This window comes from Pholis gunnellus (genome assembly GCF_910591455.1).
Source record: "Pholis gunnellus genome assembly, chromosome: 19".
Taxonomy (NCBI): domain Eukaryota; kingdom Metazoa; phylum Chordata; class Actinopteri; order Perciformes; family Pholidae; genus Pholis; species Pholis gunnellus.
The window spans coordinates 7,391,630-7,414,153 of record NC_136546.1 but is presented as its reverse complement, the minus strand read 5'-3'; the positions used below and the strand labels follow the sequence as shown (position 1 = coordinate 7,414,153).

The 22,524-nt window shown below is 40.3% G+C and overlaps 1 protein-coding gene across 1 annotated transcript in view; it reads left to right on the top strand.

The window, feature by feature from the left end:
- Positions 1 to 21,908, top strand: part of LOC306711883 (exostosin-1) — a gene marked incomplete at both ends in the record, with an annotated part of 189,053 nt that extends 167,145 nt beyond the window's left edge. The window contains 6 exons of the mRNA XM_079180957.1: positions 852 to 970; positions 2,210 to 2,305; positions 9,768 to 9,857; positions 16,999 to 17,159; positions 18,181 to 18,352; positions 21,723 to 21,908. Of these exons, the coding sequence (XP_079037083.1) occupies positions 852 to 970; positions 2,210 to 2,305; positions 9,768 to 9,857; positions 16,999 to 17,159; positions 18,181 to 18,352; positions 21,723 to 21,908 (824 nt within the window). The remainder of the gene's footprint in view (positions 1 to 851; positions 971 to 2,209; positions 2,306 to 9,767; positions 9,858 to 16,998; positions 17,160 to 18,180; positions 18,353 to 21,722) is intronic.
- Between the last annotated feature and the right edge of the window lie 616 nt (positions 21,909 to 22,524).

The following is a 22,524-nucleotide window of genomic DNA, read 5'->3' as shown; positions in this document are numbered from 1 at the left end:
ATGATTACAATCAGCCCGAAACCGGCATGCAACAAAGATAGCTGCGCTGCTCTGTGTGTGATCTTTTCTTTCATCTAAGTTCAATGATTGTGTGCTAATCACATTGTTCAAACACCGGGCATGAATATAACTATGTTTACAGAAAACAAGTGTGTGTGTGTTACCTTAATCTGGTAATAATCAACCTATTAGGATACATGTAGATACGTCATGTAACATGGCTTTATATTCTCTTCTATTCAAAGATTCAGTAAGATGGTTTTATTTATTACGGAATAGAAAATGTATTCAGAAAATGCAATACAATCCTGAAAGCCAATGCTTTATAATATTCATTTAATATACATTTCTTTAGCACAGACTGCCACAGCGGGGATCAATTTCATTAACTCAACTTACCCATTATACCGTATACTGGACGTCATTTATCGTGGATAGTAATTTAAAGTTCCGCTTCGTTATTTCTCTTTTTGACCTGTTTGTAAATGTTTGCCACAATAAAATAACTAACAAGAGCTGTTTTATTGTGAGGCTGTAGGAAATACAATTGCTCCTTATCGGAAAACAAATCCGCACGATTCACAATTCTCTAAAGGAGACATTTAAAGAAAACTCTTGGACTAGACGTGTTTACTCATGCTCACTGATGGGAAGCAGGGGGGGGGGGGTTTATATCCTGTCAGAATGATTGATGATGGGTGCAGCTGAGAGCACCCTGTGTCCAGTTAACCGTTATGGAGCTTTATGGAGAGCTACGTCTGCACAACTCTGTGTTAAAAACCTAAATACATTTTACCCATGACAACTGTTTCTGTCTGTGTGTGTGTGTGTGTGTGTGTGTGTGTGTCCAGGTAAGAGCCCGGCGCAGCAGTTCACAGCTGTGATCCATACGGTTACTCCTCTGCAGTCCCAGATCTCCCCCGTGGTGAAGCTCATCATCGCTATAGCCAAGTCCAAGTTCTGTGCACAGGTGGGAAGAGCGTCTCCACCCCGCTGTGATTTGATGCCGGTTCAACGAAGGGAAATAATGAAAAACAATATTAAATATGATTAGTCAAACACGTAGCAAAGTAAACGCTGTCAATATTGTGTGATAGAAATGTATCACTTGTAGCTGTCTGCTCAGTTGGAGCCTTTGTTTCCCCTGCTTCTCCTATTTGGCACTTCTTCTCCTGCAATCGTTGCATTATTTATACGTAAATTTATTTTGTATCGACTTACATCTTCAGGTATAGTAAAATTTGAGACGGGGGTTCAGCCATCCCTCAAATACAACAGGGTGTTAGGCCTTCTGTGGAAGGTAAATCAAGCAAAAAGTCGTAATACTTGAATACTACTGTGAAGGATGCTGATGACCTGAAGATGAATCAATAAGCACAATATGCTATTGGATGCTGAAATTAAATGCCAAGTAAAGGGGACGGGGTATGATAGAGTATGCAGACACAAGAACTATATAAACTGCTCAAAGGAACAATTGTATCTGCAGAGTATATCAGGAAAGACTTTACTTTAACATGCGTACTCTCATCCAGTCACAACATATGTTCTTCTCAAAGTAACATTTTACTAATATTATTCTTATAATATGACCTTTTTTCCCCCCTATAGTAATATTACTACTTTCTTCTATACTTTTTTTCCACAAAATTAGGACTTATTCATAACATAATTATTTTGTTTGTCAAGATCCTAGTACCTTTTTCTTTACAGTTGCCATACTGCCAACATTGCATTTATTTACACACATACTTGCTTGACCTTTGTGCATGATATAATATCAACAGGACTACTACCTACAATACTAACTAACTTGCTTTTACATCCCATTTTAAAAATGATCACATAAGAGAGTTGTGCCAGATAAAGGCACAACAATAAGTGTTAAAGAAAACCAGGTTGCTTGTAGCAGATGGACGGTTTATACAGCATATTACCTATTTGCCTATAAATAACCTGTATAACAGCAGTTGAAACATACTGACTGATCAACAATGCATTTTTTTTTTTTTTGCATGATGATATAATAATTTTTGGAGGAACTGCCCCTTTTAAAGATGAAAGATGCCTCCTGAGACAGATTCTAAAGTATCTTTAAATGCTACTTTGTGGAAGAAATCAACTGTTTCAAACACCTCTATGCAGAAATGTATGTATAGTGATGTTGATGCTTACATAATGTTGTCACTGACTCTAATTTCGTATACAGATTGTGGTTTTATGGAACTTCGACAAGCCTTTACCTCCGAGGAACAAGTGGCCCTCCACCAGCGTGCCTCTCACTGTCATTGAAGGACAGACCAAGGTAACAGCTGCTGGCTTTTTGCATCCATTATGTTCTAAAAGATACTTTTTTGCATAACAGTGAGGAGATTGATCTCACCTTTCTAAAAATGATTTTCTCAAACGCACTTTGAGTTTTCTGGCAATGAAAGAACCGACCCTTTGGCTGCTTTCTAAATTTTCCACAAACCTCAACTTTAAGACACCAGAAAGGAAGGATGAAAACATGTTTGGGTTCAAAGGGGGAAATACCTGTTGGATCTGTGCAAGTCACAGGTACTAAAACAAAGACGCCTCTCCTACCTCATTAGTGCTTCCACGCATAGTCTTACATTTCAGCTGCAGCTAAAAAAGAAGTTTACAGTAAAACCTTAATTTATCGTCAAATATATCTTGCATACATTACATTTGACCTCTTTATTTAACCCATCCTAAGCACTTGGGACGCAGTGGGCTGCTGTTAAGCGGCCCGGGTCAAAGAGACTTAAACATACGAACGGGAGGAGCCGGGGATCCAACCTCCAACCTGGCAATTCAAGAATGACCCGCTCTAACCACTGAGCCATAGCCCCCACCAATATTTAGAGCACCCCTCTAACTTAACTGGCAAAGCGCTTTAAAGACATGCTTCTTATTCACACACACACAAACACACATTCATAAACCATGCAAGGCGCTGGCCTGCCCATCTGTTCTGGGATCTGGGATCGAGCCCCCAACCCTGAGATTAAAGGACAAGTCGCTGTATCTGCGCCACAGTGTTCAGCTGTGATGGAAAATACTTTTTTAGATGATCTAATCTGTACATGTAAACTATTCAGACGTTCCAACAAATGGCGTGATATCAGGGGGCGTATTGCAGAGCGGCATCAAGCGCAGAAGACTACTCTAACCTTACAACTATGTCCTCAATACATTATTTCCTGTGATCTCGCTATTTGATTTGTTGCCTAAGAGGACAGGAGAGGCTTGGGTATGACAGACTGATCACTGTCAGCCTTTGGCTTTGAGGTTTTAATGATCAAAGTGTCTCCTGAGGATTCACACAGACGAAGAGGAGAGGAAAAATACACAATATTTTGACATAAGAGACAGATCGTGAATTCTAACACCTCATCAGCACAGGTATTGAAATCTAAAATAGATCCTCAAATGATCCTGTGATGTGCATTTGGAGCTTTGCAATAACCTCAGGGAGGCATTCTGCTTCATTTCATGATAGATGATTCAAGAAATTAAGCAAAGCACCGGTGAGAACGCCAGATGTTCAGAACCGTTCGGGTTGTTATTATATTAAAACCGACAGCAAAACAATTGTGGACCTTGATTAACGCTAATTAAGGATGAAATGTATCAGTCAGTTTTAACTTTTCAAGCCTTAAATCACTGAAAAAGGCTTAAATTTGCCCTGTTTGTTTTTTATTAACAGTCATGTAAGTAAATAGTTTATTGAATATGTTTGATTGCCTGCTATAGACAAAACATTTTAAAAGTAAAAAGTACAATATCTCACTCTAAATGTAGTGGAGTAAAAGATGCATACATTTGAAATATCAGTACTAAAGTATAGAGCAGGTACCTCACAATGGTACTGAAGTATATTTAGTATATTTAGCAAATATTGAAGGTTTAGTCCTTCAAATGCATGGAATGGAATGCAAATCATGTAAACGTTTCTATGTTAACAGCTATAGAGAGACAATTCTGCTGGAATGAGAGAATGATATATTGAACAGTGTATTCGATTGCGTTCCATCCTGTGTTAATTGTATTGTAATGCAGTGCTATTTCAGGTTTAAATAGGCTCTTGATAATGTGAGATTGAAGCAACAGGAGATTTGATTCAGCTATCAGAGCGAAGCCGGCAGTGTGACTTTGTTGGGATTGTTGTCATTTGCAGTATTATGGGATAATATCCTGTCCTCACATACACATGAACTCACGACTGTTATATGATGCTGACAATAGTTGTGTTCTTCAATTTACTCACTTTCACAGCTATTCAAACACACACACACACAGTCACGTTCTCACTTGTTCATTCACTGATCACCAACATGCCAAGCCGCTCTCTCTCTCTGACCATGAAGCCTAGTGGTCTAATTGCTTCCGTTTGTTTTCCTGTAAATGTGTCCCCCTTGAAATACAAGAACAATGTTTCCACTGGTGACAATAAAACGCGTCTCAAAGGCAATAATATGCGCTTGTGTGAGAGTGTGTGTGCCAGTACCAACGGCGTCTATGGTCCTGTAATTAGTCATGTGGTATATTGTTGTGCAGCCCGGACAGATGCTCTTCAGTGTATTTTCCTATCAAGCGCCCGCTGTGTTTGTTCCAACTATCATAACACTCACAGAAAGTTTGCAAATTGCTCTGACTGAGCGCAGCAGCAGAGTCATTTGCTGTTGCTGATGATTGCATCTACTCTATAATGCTGAGTTGATACATTCCATCAGCAAGCTTTTACTTTTCTTTACTCTCTTTACGCTTCCCTGTTCTTCCGTTTGCTTCCATCTCTTTTCATAGAATAAGATACTCTTTGATTTATTTCATAATTGTCCCACATGTCTTCATACCTAAGCGAGGAAATAGTTTGCTTGTCCATCAAAAATAAAAATGCTTGAGAAAAATATGAAAGGACTGTAAGGTAGGAGGCAAGAAGCAAACCACAGTTTTTAGGGGGGGGGGGGGGGGGGGGGGGGGGGTTTGGGGGGGGGGGGTACTAAATCTCGTTTCAACATTCAATGGGACACTTGTTTTGAATCCAGTTTCCAGATCAACAGTTCTGATACATTTTACAAATAGGGAGCATAACAGAGTTTAAACTTTTAACAATTCAGAAGGAAACTGACTGCAGATTCACTAACATCAATGAGTTGTTGTTTGGCAATAAAGGTTTAAAATGATGCAAAGTAGACGCACTGAAGTGTGATATGTTTAAACTGTTATAGAGCAATCTGAAAAAAGATTACATTTTGTTCTTACATTATTGTTCCTACCTTTTATACTCTTGTTTTACCTTTGTTAAACAAAATCCACCCATTCGCCAAGCATGTCTTTAACATTTGATCAGTGCATTGTATTAAAAGCTCCCAGCAATTTTCAACAATTAAAGGTGCTAAACACAAGATTTAGATTTCTATTGCCTCCATCTGGCTCTCCACGTGTTGACGGATGAGCCAGCGGCTCGCAGTGCCAATGATGCCAATAGAGCCAGCAGTGTTTGGCTGAGTGGGAACAGGAGGGTGGGACACTGTTCATCAGCTGAAACCTCCGCAAGAGCGCAGTGTAGAGCGGCGGCACGCTCGCATACATTAAAAGCAGGTAGACATTACTCCACAATATCTTTACAAAGGAACTAGTTGTTCTATGCTCTATCTATGCTCTGAATATCAACTTTGGCACATTTAAAGTTGCTCGGAACTATGAATACAGTGTGTGGATCTTTTGTTTTATTCTGGCCTTAGTTAGCAGTCGTTGAAGTTTTTTTTAACATGCGTACCCTCCACCCTGTTCATTTTTATTGCAACTTTTCCAATTAGGCATTACAGAGATGGATGCCCATGTCAGGTGAAATGCAATTTCAACAGAGATTTCAGAAACTTGCATCCATTTGATTAATAAATGAACCCTTTCCAATGTGTGTGTACGCTTTGTAAGATAATTTATTCACAATAGACATCGTGACCCTGTTACTTCTCTGACCTAACTCTTTCTTGTTTGCTGTCAATATACGCAACACAACATATAATCAGAGTTTACACTGGGTTTCCGACTTGGCTGAAGCCCTCTAAATGATTCCGAATTGTACAAGTTTTAATTATTTAGCAATTGGCTGACTGATCAGATGAATCAGGTTGCTCATAACTTGACCTTGCTATAAGTGAGGTCCTGCTGGCTAAGCATTTCTGACCCACACATCAATATTATCAAAGGATTCCCTACTTTCACTGTTAATATGTCGACTATATCTCACCTTCATCAATCACCTTGCAAAATTGCATGTGTTGCCACCACACCCCGCATTTAATATTGATAAGTTAATCTTGAAAATTGATCCTGATTCCTTGGCTATGCATTTCAATTAGACCAAAGGGTCATAAAAGTGAAGAGTTCAAAGGTCAAGTGGGACATAATGTTGAAACGTGATTGAACAGAGGGTCAAGGCAGCGGTATCAGACTAGATTTGATGGTCTTGTGTTGACCTCAAAATATAATTTAGTGTATTATTTATTAGACTGTAATTACTGCCGTTAGGCTTTATCCTCCTCAGCGGCAAACGGAATATTTTACCATCCAAAATTAAATGTTTTGCTTATACACAGACCTGTACATCTGACTTGCAGTAGCATTGCCTTATGAAATTGTTATGTTAACTTCTAGCAAACAGTTTCCTATTTTCACATCAGATCAACATTAGCTTTTATTTGGAGTCAAGTTTGTGTCTATTTGAGTTCATATTTGCTTCGTTTTATTCTCCACTAACTCCTGAGATAATTATCTGGCTCTTTAGCTGCTTAAAGCTCCACTTTCTTCACCCGCTGTTTGCTAACTTTTTCTCTCTGCCAGTTCGTGGTAGGCTGGTAGGTACATGGGGGGTATTGGGCCTGCTGCTACTAGAAATGAGCTTCACTAGAGTGGAGAGTGGACTGTAAAACCAAGTCAGTGAGCTGAAAAGATGCTCAAACAGTCCATACAGTGTCAGTTGATAATAACCTGTGAGTTCATCACTACTTTCAACTCCTTTCGTGTTACACAAGGTAATTCAATCCATTGGTAATCTGAAAACATAGGTTTAGCTCCATGTCAGTTCTAACACATTGCAGATTGCACTTAATAAAAATCAAGATTAGCCAAGAAACTAAGATAAGATAAAACTTGATTTATCTCGAGAAATTAGTCAGCCTGCAATACAAAGAGTGAGGAAGAGTGCAAACGTGAAAATGTAAAAGTCTAAGATAACAATAACAACACGGTGCAAATTAAAAATATATAAAATTCTCAAATCAGGTTCACAAAAGATAGAGGGATAAATTCATCAGGAAATATAAGTTTGTGCATCTTTAACTCCAGTCCATGTCAGCTGTAACACACAGCAGGTTGCAGTACTGTATATTAGGTGATGTAAACCTTTATAGTCATTTCCATTTAGAGCATGAAAGCACATGAAAGATGAATTACCTGATGAGCGTAGAATCTTTAAGTCTAATTACCAGAGTCCACAATGGAAACAAGTTATCCTTTAACTTTTTTGTGTTATCCTCGACGTTTGTCTATCGATATGTATTTGTGTATGATCTTTTATATGTGTTTTGCTCTGACATATAAAGACTGAAATAATAATGAGCATTTTTGTACCACAATGTATCGCTCTAATAATGAGATGCTCGTCAAAATGTTCATCGTGAGAGACGGGATCTGTCGATAGTTTATGATGCAGATAAATGAAGATGTGATCTTTGACTTTTAGCTGTAATTTACAGATATCTGGATAGATCTGTGACACAAAGAGGGACCAGATATCCTCAAAGACGCCCCTTGAAGTAGCAGGAGTCATGGCAAATATAAAGAGGGGAAATGGGTGAAAGGAGAGCGACAAAGACGACAAAGATAAGGTTCAGACCATTGAACAGCCAGTGATCTCAGTGGGATCTAATCTCTGTCCAGAGGCAGAAAAGCATTGACACCTGCCAGAGGGAAGTGGGGTGACAGGGGTTTTGTCTGTCTGTATGGATGTGATGTGAATTAATTTTGACAAATCACAATAAACGAGACCAAGATTCTACAGCCATGCACATGCATCGTGTGCGTGTGGCTGTACGTAGGCGCAGCGTTGCTTTGAGCTAAATGCTAATGTCAGCGTGTTCATCTGACAATCGAGCAAGAAATCTCTGTCTGTGTGTACATTTGTGTATGTATTCACTTATTTCGGAAACCGTCAATCCGATCCACTTTACTTACATTCAGTATTATTTAACGTTTGAAATAAACCTCTATAAAGGTGCTGAAGGATGCTGGGAAATGCAGTGAGGTCATAATTGACAATGTGTGTGCATGGGATTGAGCATATGCTTCGTATTACTCATGGAAATCTTTAATTTCATGAATTTACTGCATTCCGACCATTAATCCAGGATGAATACAGTTCATAATCAGGCAAGTGGCTAATTTAGTTCAGCCAATAACACTGATGGCAGTTTTCATAAGAAAGCTGAGAGACTGTTACACTATTATGAACCTCATCCTGACAGAACTAATTACCTGCCTGCTGATTATAGGGCATCCATCCAAAGAATATAAATTTTCTGCCAAGAGTACTCACTTTAAGCAGTGAATTAATGCATTTTTTTTATGTGGTACTCTCAAATAATTTAGGAGATTTGCGTTGAAATTCATTTGATGTTACACTGAACTTCTTGATAAATGTGCAGTCAGCATTCATCGGCTCATTAAGCTGAGATGGAAGTAGACATTAAACTTGCTGATTTTTGTGGCCTTGCTTTGCAAAATAAGCCTCTTAATATTACCCCTGGGGCATAATGATTTAATATACTTTATTTCAGACAGACCGTGAATCTGTGTTAAATGCCACTACTGTGACTGGAGTCAACACAGAGGTCCATTTCAATTACATAAAACCTTAGTTGACCAAGATAAAAAAAAAAATACTTGATTACAGCCAGTAAGTTTTCGTCAAACCTGATGCAGATATAATCATAATGGTTGATGAATGGTTGATGGTACAGATGATTCAAAATAACCATTTTTTCTTTGAAAGACACCCAAAAAAGGGCTATTTTTTGAGGTTCTCCCCACTGAATAAGTGAACATTGGTCAGAGTGATCACAAACTGTAATGGTGTATGAGAGCAATGCTGCAGTGTGTAACCTGGTGGTTCTTTCATAAAGTCAAGATCTGTCTTGTTTTATTTTTCCACTCAACAGTTCAATAATTCACACTTTAGTTACAGGTCAATAACATAATCAGCTGCAGCAGCCCTCTTTAGGCCAATGGATCAAGGTCTACTACACTTTCTGTTAGGCAGTGAATTGATAAAGACTCACACCAAACCTCTTAAGTCAGCTCATTGATTGATGAACACACAGCAGGGTGTGAAACAAAGACATTTTGTCCTTGGTGGCTTCTTTTGCCTTGATTTTTCACACTTTGATACCAATTCTATACCTCTTAAGATGCTTGTAAACATATTTCCTGAGATAAAAGATTATGAATTTTCTGTTCAAATCTTGCCAAACAATCTCTCTGTCTTGTTTCCTGTCACTCCTCTATAGTTATCTAATAAAAGTATAGAATACTCAAAAAACGAATGTGAACCAAAACATTTCAGCAAGTACTGGCTACAGGTCAGTTACCACTGATGCTTATTGCCACATCACTTCACGAAAATGTAATTTATGTTGCTTTTGATGGGATATTTATATCGATACATTATTAATCAAAGTTTTGTCTTTTTGTCCCTCCAGACGATGAGCAGTCGTTTTTTCCCCCACAGCGTCATCCTCACTGATGCCATTCTCAGTCTGGATGAAGACTCGGTTCTCTCAACCAATGAGGTGAGTCGCTGGTGACTAGTCAACCACTTGGCATGACATTGACCCCTACAAGCTGGTAAACTGAGACACTGATGCTTATCAAGAAAAGTAGGTGAGTCGGCTACATTCCCAAGATACAAGGCAACCAAAACACCATTATCAGACATCTGATCCGATGAGACACCGAAAACAGACCAAGAAACTTCACATTACCTTTTATGATTAGAAATGAACAAACACGGGACTTTCACCCAGGTGACCTCTGATGGTGTAAACATTTACTTTACGCTTTTTCCGTAAGGTTGTTGTCCGTAAGACTTTTGTCCCTATAGTTGTTTTCTGTAGGTTTTTTTCTGTAATGTTATGTAAGGAAGTCCCCTAAGAGCAGTTTTTGTTTATTTATGGTTACGTTTTTATGTTGTAACGGTACACTGTTACGTTTTTATGTAATGTTACGCTGTTACGTTACGCTGTTACGTTACGCTGTTACGTTACGCTGTTACATTACGCTGTTACGTTACGCTGTTACGTTACGCTGTTACGTTACGCTGTTACGTTACGCTGTTACGTTACGCTGTTACGTTACGCTGTTACGTTACGCTGTTACGTTACACTGTTACTTTACTCTGTTACGTTACTCTGTTACGTTACTCTGTTACGTTACTCTGTTACGTTACGCTGTTACGTTACGTTACGCTGTTACGTTACGCTGTTACGTTACGCTGTTACGTTACGCTGTTACGTTACGCTGTTACGTTACGCTGTTATGTTACGCTGTTATGTTACGCTGCTAGGTTATGTTACATTGTTATGCAGTTTTCTTGCCTAAACCTAAGCAATCGTATCACCACGTTAACCACGTGTCATTGTGCGTTTCTGCCAACATTTATTCTAATGACTATATTGTTTTATTTGTAGCTACCAACTGTCAATTCTTTTTTGATTGCCGGCATGCAAACTATCACTGGCAGATTTGATCAGATGTAGCTAGCTCGCTAATTAAGATAACATTAGCACCATGCTGAGATGATGTTGCTTTTGCTGGAGTTTAAACTTTCAAAAAAAAGTGTCAGAGTATCATCTAATATGACATGTTGCAAGTGGGGACAAACATAGATATATATTTTTGTACTTTTGCCCACATTTCGAGAGGGTTTTTTTCAACTTTCGAAACAACTGACTCCACATAAAGGGATCGCAACACTTTTGAATAACTCCACCCACTGAAAGACTGAAAGACACACTGGCAATGTATTTATAACAAGCTACAGTCTTTGTCAGCTTTTGGCAAAAGGTGGTGATGTCTTAACACAGTATTGATCCTTTCCCAAATTAGGCAGTCAGTCCACGCTCAGTCATGAATACCATTTCATTACAAATGAATTGCCAAACATTGCGATGGCCACTGAACTAGGGGAAGAAAATGTGCTTTGCCTTTAAAGGACATTTACAAATGCAGCAGTTAAAAATGAACCAAGTAGGAAGTTTAGCAAAGTAAGAAAGTTCAACAGATTAAAAATACAAAAGACAGAGATGTCAATATCGTTGAGGCTCAGTGATTTGCTAGGATGCTCGAGACAGTCTTGATTAAAATAAGTGCGATGTGGTGTTAGAATAAATACTGTTACGGTGTTCTTTTAATTAAACTAAACACTGAGGAAAGAAAAGGAGAGAGAAGTGGGTAGGGTAAAGAGGAAATGGAAGAGTGGAGTAATGAGGAGAGGGTAGGAAATTTAAAGAAAAGATGAGATAGGAAAAAAACAGATAAAAGATAAATATTAGAGAATGAAAAGAAAACAAGGGAAGGGAAAGAAGAGAGAAGTGCACAGGAGAAAAGATCAGAGGTAGCGAAAGGGGAAAATGTAAGGGAATAGAAAAGCAGACAAAAGGATAGAAAGCAAAGGAAAATCAAGGCAAAATGAAATTGAAGAGGGTATAATGCAAAACGGAGCACTTTCACAGAGTCGGGAGTTTTACGAGAGCCATTATCTCTGTGTCTGTATCATTACACTGTCAAAACTCCTCTTTGATTAAAGTCTCACTTGTTACTTAAGAGAGAGGATGGGAAACACCCCAATGGTTTGTGAGATTGACACTTTTTTTTTTAAACAAATTAGAAACTAGTGAATTTACATTTACATTCTTTTTTTTTCTTCTTTTCAGATTTTCTAAAATTGGTATATAATTAAGGTTTGTAGATCTAGTTTTGTATAATCAAGGTGTTGAACTGACACTTTGTAGAACCACAAAACTCTTTTAATGTAAACTAGTAGCAGTAATTCAGTTCTTAATACAGGTCTGATAAAGCTGAGGGACAGTGAACACTTAGCTGTGAGACTGATAGCAATAATTTAAATAAAAAGCGCTGGATTAAATAAATGCATTGTTACCTCTAAATTACTCATGTGTAGATATACTTTAGGCAATTTCAATTCAGCATGGGTATGGCGGACTCCACCACTAACAATGAATAACCCAATATAAATACATTTAATGGCGATTAAAGTTAAAGTTTCATATGTTTTAGACCTAAAAAGCAACACAAATAAAAATGAGCTCATTAGCTCATCTGTGATGCTCAGTGAGTGCTTCTACTTTGAGAGTCATTACAAGTAGCAGCCTCGTTTCTCTCCAGCTTTTCAGCGAGTAAAAGATGCGATCCATAATGGATTGTGAAGCCCAATGAGCCCAAGAGATCCAATATATCTTTAAACTGAGATGTTTTATTGATGGGAGCGAGTCAATGTTCACCTTTTCTACGCTGGCAGGATCACAATTACACTTTATTGCACTGCAATTTGTGGCGCAGCAATATGAGCAAGTTTGTACAACTAAACTTTTATGGGCACACAGCTTGTTTTATGAAACGAGGAAAAAGAAGATGTCAGAGAGAGAGAAAGGGGGAGAGAGAGAGATATCATGAAGGGGAAGTAGAGGGAATCTTTGCTGTGCTCACTAACCCGTTCCTCTAATTGCCCTTTTAACATGGTGAGGGGATTTATTGAAAGGAGATGAAATATGTCAAGTGAGTGACAATGTGCAAGAGAGAACATTACGCTTTTAATAGGACTTTTCATATTATAATACCTCAGTGGAAGAATGGCTGTGCCAATTTCATAATTACATTGTTTCAGCTCATTAAATGTATGATTATTCCATGAAGAGAGATTAGAGAGGGGAATACGACTGGAAAAACCTGACAAAGCTTTTGTCTCTTATTGGGCGGCCAAGCATGCTGCAGAGTTGTGCCCTTTGGAAGACTTTTTCAATATGGCGGATGTGGAAATAGTTCCTCAACAGCAATGGCTGAATATGTATCCTCTTTTCATTTCGGGGCCTGTCTCTGTTGCAGGGTTTGGGCAGGTTTCAGCAGTGGCGGAAGAAGTATTCAGATCCTTTACCTACAAGTACTAATACTAAGCTGTGAAAGTACTCCATTACAAGTAAAAGTATTCACACAAAATGTACTTAAAGTATCAAAAGTAGATGTACTCATTGTGCAGTAAAATGTTCCCTGTCAGTGTTTTACTAGTATATGTCTCTGGATTTATACAGTATTACTGATGCATTAATGTGTATGTTGCTTTGTACTGCTGTAGATGTTTAAGGTTGTGGTAACTTTAACTCCTTTATATACTGTTGGGGAGTTTAATCTACAGCAATGCATCATATTTTACATGATCATTATATAGTTGTAGCATTGGTGTCCTGAGAGCCAAGTAGCTCTAAAAACTCAACTTTTCATGAGCTCAGGAAAACAGCCCAGTTTTCAGCTTTCTGACGATGCATTTTCCAGCTGATCCAAGACACTTTCAAATAGTTGATTTTGTGTGATTTAGTGCAAGTACCATCATTTTGACATGTAGGACTAGACCAAGGTTATGTTCGGGGGTTTTGGACTGATCCATAGTCTGAAGTACTGTATGGATGTAGATAACTGGATCATGGTCTGCACTGTGTACTATTCTCACTAAGTAGATAGAAGGCCGTAAAGAAGGGTTTACATCACATATCTTGTAATCTGAGCCCATACTTTTTTAAGCCGAGTTAAGGGCATAAATGTCTTTTATTATCGTTAAGACAAACCTCCAACGCAGAGAATCAAGTTTACCTCACCTTACCCTCCTGTTGAGCAAAGGAGAACTTCGATGTGCACTGCATGCATTGATATGTGTGACTTGTGTGTACCTTTTAGTGCATGTCAGAGAAGTCAGCTTTAGCTCGCGGCCACCGCTCTGCACTGCTCTCACAGGGCAGAGGTGGCGGCAGCGCAAAATTGTCGTGCCCACCATCCGGTTCCCCCTCAGGGAAACACTTTTAGCTCTGTCCACACCGTTGCCACTGTTTGCACTGCTAGTGCTGTTAGCACCGTTAGCTGCGAGCCGCCGGCACAGACATCGCTATGTTTGGAGCCTTGAGAGGCAATAGATATGCTCTGAATATCGAATTCAGCACCTTTAAGACAAACCTCCAACAACTCTCACGCTAAACTTTCCGTGTTGGTATTTCGAGCTGTCACTGTCAGGAGCCATAAGCAATCGATAAAAATAAACTTGAGTTCAGGGCAGATAATGGAAATTTTGACATTATTCTGTAAATGTAAATGTTGGCAAACACGTAACCACACACCACAGAGATGTACCTGGTGAGAACAGCTGTAATTCAAAAGATGCCCTGAACTACAAACCTGCAGTAGCCGCTTGTGGCCACAGTGTGGTCCTTACGCCCCAGCTGGTTGTCCTGGATCACGCTGAGACTGTTGGTAAAGCTTCAGCAATGCCACAGCGCTCTGAACCTGCTGTCTGCGAGCTCAGTTTAAGACACATTTTCCTCACTTTTATCTCCATGAAATCAGATGGTAGTTGACAGTTGAGAGTGCCGCAGTGGCATCGCTTCACATGGAGCAAAAAAAAGAAACTAACAAAAAAAAACAGATTGAAAACTTCTCAAAACATATTGGAAAAAGACCACATGCTGAGGGGAGGATACAGGCTCTACAATGTGATGTAGCTTCTTTTCATCTGATAAGATTGGACATGTTAAATCCAAATGTCAGGAGAGATTTGTCACAGATCTATTGCTGGATTGACCCTCTGCTCCCTGGATCAATTTTGGCCTTGTAGAATCTATTAGTATGTATCACGCACACACCCACACACACCTACACCCACACACACACACACACACACACACACACACACACACACACACAGGCTGTGTTTAACTTTCAGTCCTCGCTTGAATTCCTCAGTAATTAAGACAGACAGATTATGAATGCAAAAACTCTGGGTTCTGTCACTCTCTCTCTCTCTCTCTTGTGAGCTCACACACACACATGCCATTTCACATTATAAAGAACCTTTTGATCTCTGAAGGCTAAATTATATTTGCATGATATCATTAATCCTTCCTGCACAAATGTTGATACATCTGACATATCTCACACACAAACACACAGACACAGACACGCACACACTTTGTGTGCACACATGATCAGGGGCTACACTGAGAATGGCAGCTCCAACCTTTCCCTCGGCTTAGCGCTGGCGCTTTACAGTAATTGCTCACGCGATTCATGACAGAAGCCGCGAGGTTTCGCTAAAGAACATCCACTTTCAGTGCTCCCCTCCCCGACGCTGTCTCTCTACCTCTACTATTCTCGTAATTAATTTTCTCACCCGGCCCCCGAGGTGGTGTGTGTGTGTCTGTGTGTATTACCAAGTATTTCATTATGTGCTGATCCCCTTATTCTCTGGTGTGTCTGCCTGAAAGTCTCGGTGGTGTTTTTGAATTCAAAAGAGGCTCTTTAACAGGTAGCTCAAACTTCTTCAAGGACACCAGGTGCTCCAGACAAGTGCTATGGAGAAGGAAAGACCAATGTATGGGTGAAGAATATGCAGCTCCAGAAGCCGTTAACACCCTCTCAGCAAACACAAGTGTGTAGGAGAATCATACCCGGGCATTTAGATGCCTTTGAGCTGCTCAGGGCTTGTACTGGAGGTGTGTTCGGACTCAGAAGGAAGGGAATTGGAGCTCGCGTGTTTTCCTCTAGAGTCAATGAAAATACATGAGAAGAAGCAAACAGACTTGATCAGATTTGATCTCGGTGAGGAATTTACAGTGCCTTGCAAAAGTATTGTCCCCCCCTTGGTTTTCCTATTTTGTTGCATTAAAACTTGTAATTAAATGGATTGTTATTTTGATTTTATGGAATGGACCTCATCAAATTAGTACAAATTAGTGTGATAGTGAACGTCAGTTAGAACCAAACCAATCTCGGAACACATCGACTGTCGATCTAACGACAATCTAGCCTCTGGGGGCTGCGGGCTTTATTTCTGTGGTTCCGGCGTAGCCGGCGCAGATCCGGGCCAAGATTTCTTCTTCTGTTTGCCAGTTATTGTTTACAGTCCAATTAGCAACTTGAGACGAGAAAATGGCGTTAAGATGCAATGTCTACGACCAGATTGTTTCACAAGTTGCCAGTTTATAAGCTCATTTTAAGCTAATAAAAAACGGAATTATCGTCAGACGGTAGCTGGTGGGTTCCCAGATTGCATTTCGGCCAATGGAGTCAAACGTACTACAAACGGAAAAAAACGAAGTCTTCCGAATTTTATTTCTGACAACTGTTGTCTTTTAGGATCTCTTCTATCTTTTTATTGTTCACGTTATTTAGAAATTAGAGGCCAGGCCTTTTTGTGTTCAAACGGAGAATCAAAATTCTAACATAAAACTGTTTCAAGTGAATCTCTTGTCATGTACAGACTATAATGACATGTGATTTGATGGTAAACATTTCAGGTGGGAGGGAACTGTTCCCATGGCTGAAATGCTGTTCGTCAGGTCGTGAAGAAGCAGAGAGGCTGCTTTTTTGACGACGTCCTTGCAAACTAAATGCCAGTTGACAGCTATTCTGAATAAGTTGCTTATATCTGATTATCTCCTCTACAAGCTGTTTCAATTTGGAAGGATTTTCTGTTTGTTTTGAATAGGCTCTCAACATTACTTTATGTTTTTTCCTCTCCTCCTCCTCCTCATTTTCACCATCTTTTTTTACCCCTTTCTTTATTTTCTCAGACTGTATCGTGCTCTTCATTTCCCACTGCCCTCGTCTTCTTTCCTTACCTCTGGAGTCTTTCTTTACTTTATGCTCCCACAGGTGGATTTTGCCTTTATTGTATGGCAAAGCTTTCCGGAGCGTATCGTTGGTTATCCAGCAAGAAGCCACTACTGGGACAATTCCAGGTCCCGCTGGGGCTACACCTCCAAATGGACCAATGACTATTCCATGGTCCTGACGGGGGCAGCTTTTTACCACAGGTACAAAACCCACATGATCTTCTGATCAGTCAAGCTTTGCAATTGCTGTTAATTTATTTTTCCATTCAAATGATTCACAATGAACATGAGGTAATTACAATGAAAGACATTCATGAAGACTTGAATTTAACCAAAATACTTGGGTGCATCCAGGAAGTACGGGACGGTGAATCCAATTAACAAAATGTTCTCATTTTAGCATTAAGAATAAATTACTGTTATGGCTGATGTACATGGTCTGTTACTTAAACTCTTAACACTTTTATGGCTATTATAGATGATCATTTAAAGGCATAACACAGCATAATGACTAATATAAGATGATATAATTTAAGGATTTGAATTAATAATGAGCCCAGTCAAGCTACTCTTCCAGCACTGTCATTAATTTGCCTTGTTCTGCATCACCTGTCAGGTGATCCTTCCCCACAAGATACAAACCACATTAATAGTCATCTCTCAACAGTCACATTAATGATGAGTGTAGTAATAGAGAGGGGAAATGGGATAGTATGATCTTTCTCCACCTCTCTGCTATCTCTTAAAATGATTGTCAAAACACAAAGCTGGGACTGAAAGAAAAAAAAAGGTAAACCAAAGTATTAAGCAGAGCGGTAAATTAAATGTAGAAGAGCATCGCTCTCTGAACGGATTTGAAGCATCTTGTAATGCAGATGAAAAGCTCCCTCATTGTTCCATTGTGCATCTCTTTAGTCCTTTTGTTATTTAAAACTAAAATGCCAAAATTCATAGAAAAAAATAATCGGAGAGGGAAAAGGAAAGAGGGAGAATGTGAGTGTGTGTGTGTGAGAGAGAGAGAGAGAGAGAGAGAGAGAGGAACAAGGGACAGCAGACCTCGGCAGGGAGGTAACAGAGTTGACAGTGATCTAGTGCTCCCCTGCTGCCCAACTGCAACACAGAAACCATACAGAATAGAACATAATAGAAAGAAGTGCAGCTTTAATAAAAGGAATAAAGACACAGTTAACCTCACCTGTCTTATTTCCTTTCTGTGACTCAGATACTACCACTACCTGTTCACCCACTATGTCCCGGCCAGCCTGCTGGCCATGGTGGACCGCATGGCCAATTGTGAAGACATCCTGATGAACTTCCTGGTTTCAGCTGTCACCAAGCAGCCGCCAATCAAAGTCACACAGAAGAAGCAGTACAAGGAGACCATGATGAGCCAGGTAGGGCTTTATTGTCCGCTGTACACACACCACTGACATGTGGTCGTCCTTAAAGTTAAAGCAATACTGTCCTGGAGCCTATTTCCCCATGTTCTTGTATTTAAGTCACAAATGGGGACAAAAGTTATGGAAATTGTTCAAATATTGAGAGAATATTGTAACCGGCAACTGCAAAACAAGCTGCAGGTGAGATTGCACAGCTTCAGTGTGACGTTACGTCCACTAAACGTGTTTGGCGTGACAGACTTAGAATGTTGTTATTAGTGTCAGACAACATAACAGAAAACGACCCTACAGAGAAATAAAAGGCTCCTCTTTAGCTTATGCTTGATCCGGTCTGTGTGTTAATTAAGTCTCGCTGTAGGAGAAGTCACGTTGTGGAATCTGAATGTGGAATAGCAACAGGTCCCACTCTTCACAGCGTTCTTCCTCTGTTGAAAAATACCAAAGTCGACCCTTTAAGACTGTTGATCCCAGACACAAGGCATTTTCATTTTTTTTAAGAATTAAAACGATCAGTCATCAGTGTTAAAAGAAATGTTTAATTAAAAGAAAAACATGTCAGGTAGAACAACAAGAGCTCAGACTCTCTTGTAAGGTGAGTTTTGTCCTGTTCATGTTTTTATTACCGTGTCTTTACCCTTTAACTACTCAGTGCTCTGCCAGCACCATTAGCAATTAGCCGCCGACTCGCCGTCAACATGTTGAGAGACGTTGAGAGGCAATCCAAATGTTCCCAATGCGCCCTTAAAAACATTCTGAAATAAATTATGTCATACCACTAACAGAGCAGTCCAGCACTATAATAAATCCTTTAGGGCAAGTAGAATATTAAGAAAATAACAAAACTGAATCCGTTATGACCCTCCATCTACAGCAAAAATAATTATTTAATTCATTTAATTGATTAATCACATTACATGAATCTGTGCGGACACAAGAGTGTTTGCAATGTGTTGAGGCAACGACACAATAGCAATACCAAGTTTCCATAACTGGAGCCTGTATGTTCACCTCCATGTCGACTTTAGCTTGTACATTTCTGTTTCTCGGCACACAATCAGTGGAATAGTGTGAAACCATCAACAGCAATGTGCATCTTGCAGCACAAGATACAAACAACATGGAGACTCCTTTAGCATTAATAGTACTTATAGCGCTACTTTTGGTCAAAATGTGCACGGGGCACCTTTAAGAGAGCTTGAAGTTGGTTTTGATATGTTCCAGAATGGTTAAATTCCCTGACTCCCTTTTCAAAGATAGAAAAGAGACGATGAAAAGAGATTCACCTCCTTGTGCTGGATGAATAGTGGAGAGGCTTCAGGCTATGTACAGCCCTGACCTTCTCTTTGGGAGAGCCATATATGTCCATGTTGTATGTGTGTGTGTGTGTGTGTGTGTGATTTGGTGTGAGTGTGTGTGTGCGTGTGTGTGTGTGTGTGTGTGTGTGTGAGCGCCCGTGTATGTGAGTGCTTCCTGTGGCCAGCACTATGTCAGCTTTTGATTGATGGCCTGACCACAGGCAGGACGATGACTCGGCAGTATGGACTCAGTGATTAATGTCTTAATTGTGAAGGCAGCACGGCGAACCTAGATTTACTTCCTCCTTTCCCCGCTCTCGCTTTCTTTCTTCCCTTTTTGAGTGTCCCTTCCCCCCTCTCTCACCCTCGATTTGTGACTTAGCTTGAAGTAAAGTGGAGGAATCTTTTAGGAAACTTGTACCACCAGATTTGAAGCAAAAGAAGTCAGGACAGATATGTCTTGGCTGATATTTCTCATTTATCCGTTCATTTTCCATTCCAAGAGAAGAGATGTTTTATGTTTTGAAGTGCCAAACCATTTCTTTGACTTGATTATTTTATTATTCTACCTGACCCTCGGTAAACCCGGCTGCCACCCTCCTGCTGCACACAGGATGAATCTGCTCCAACTCCACGCCCCCGTGCCACAGCTTATCAGAGGGGTCTGCTGCCCTCCGCTGCCCCCTCTCCAGCTCATCTCCCAGCAGCCACTTGGGGGCCCACCCCTTCCTTTCCCCGCTGTCCATCTCAGATAACCAGCTGAGGACACAGAGCAGCAGGAGACAATAGCATGATCTTTTTTCATAAAGCTATTCAGGAAGCATCAAATGCTGTGACCACTTGAGGGGAACGCCGCACAACAACTGCATCGTTCCAATAACTGTCGTGAATAATGTCATATCCCAGTGACCTACCGCTAAAAATGAAGGTCACATGAAAGAGCTGCAGTCCATGTTAACAATAAGATGCAGTCAACGGCAAGAGCCTCTAAAAGAAGTATGCGATATATGATCAGCTGCACCATTTTAGACTCTTCAAATCTCCCGGGTGATGTATACCACTGCCGTACAGGCAGAGTGAGATATACAACCTGCTGGTTGAAGCCACAAAGTTGCAAAGCAGGCTGTACTAAAGATACCTTATTGTATGTTTTCTACCAGTTTCGACTTTCTGCGCTGCTGTTTGCAAAAGTGTCAGCAACTACTCTGGGGATTCCCACAGAGTGAAACAGCTGGCCAGGTCGACCAGCTCTGTCATTGTGATGAACCTGGATTCTCTAGAGGAGCAGGTGGTGAAAACAAATAGCGGGAGATAGTATGTGTTACTATGAGCTACCCCTCCTGCCACGTCATGACAAGCTGTCCGCGATCAGGAGCCGCTTCGCCAGTATGGAGGCGCTCCTGTTCGACCCTGACCCATCGAAATGCGCCGTCTTTGCTCATGACGCCGGCGAATAAGTCAGCATGCCGCTTCTCCGTAGGCCATGGGTTTTATGAGCAATGTGGCATCATGTGATTCTATGGGATAGCAATCAAAATAGTTGTTTCAAGTTTGTTGTGACACTAAAAAAAAAGAAATCATGCAGCTCTAAAAACAGACCACAGAGAGGAAATGAAAGCCGGGTTCAGATTCATTACAGCACTGCTAGCGTACCTTTTTGTCCCCTCTTCAGTAATTATTAAATGAAACGATGTACAGTCCGGAGAACAGAAGGCCAGGGTGGATTTAACGGCACAGCGCAGAGGAAATAGGAAGAAGCTTTGGTAGGTATGTCCTGGCTGTGTTAGCTCTCAGCTTCCAAGGTACAGTGGTTCACCAACTAACCCTGTGTCTAATCACTACATCACCAAGCTTCTTAAACCAAATATATATCACAAAGAGGTGCAGCGAATGTTTTGCTAAGTCACTCTGGTGTGACCAAGACTTTATCAGGTGTTTATATATTCCTTATTTTCATTATCTCCGAAATAGTATTACAGTACCAGCTGCCACAAGGCTGTGTTGATTGATTGCTAAGTTGCTCTGATACATGTATCCTCCCCCTCTCATCTGTCTTTCTCTAAACCAAGGGCTCCAAGTCATCTCGGTGGGCCGACCCAGACCACTTCGCCCAGCGACAGACCTGCATGAACGCCTTCAGTCGCTGGCTGGGTTTCATGCCCCTGGTGCACTCCCAGATGAGGCTGGACCCCGTGTTGTTCAGGGACCAAGTTTCCATCCTGAGGAAGAAATACAGGGACATTGAGAGGCTGTGATTGCGCAAGGATACACACCAAATCATTGTGTGTGTTCGAGAGGTCGTGACCAGAATGCACACACTGAATGTGAACATTTGTGAGGCTATAAAGGAAAACTCACACATGGACACTGGACATAAAAATGATAAAACACTGAGGTCCACATAAGGCATTTAACTGCATATTTCTATAGAAAAAAAAACAACTATGTATGCAGGGTTGATAACAGCGAGTGACTGTGCAAACCCGCCGTCTGTGACAATACACGTGAATATGAATGCATGGATACACATGCAACAGCGACCTGGACAAATTCAATACAGTCCTGATCACAGACATACAGTATGTGTTGCATGGTTTGAACAAGACAACTGTACAAGGACCTGAAAAACATATTGTGTTTGAGTAAAAGAAAAAGAAAAAAGAGAATCTAAGAGCTATATTTCTTGTGGAAGTAGGACTGTTGGCCGTAGAGGAGCATACAATATATTGTTGGACAAATGGTTAAGAGATTTATGGGTTCGAGGTTATATTCATAAAGTCAAAGGATGCACGCTCTGGGGTTATGTATGTAAAGTAAAGATACATTGTGGACAAAGGGGACAAACTGTAGCTCCTGGGTCGGGCCACGTGA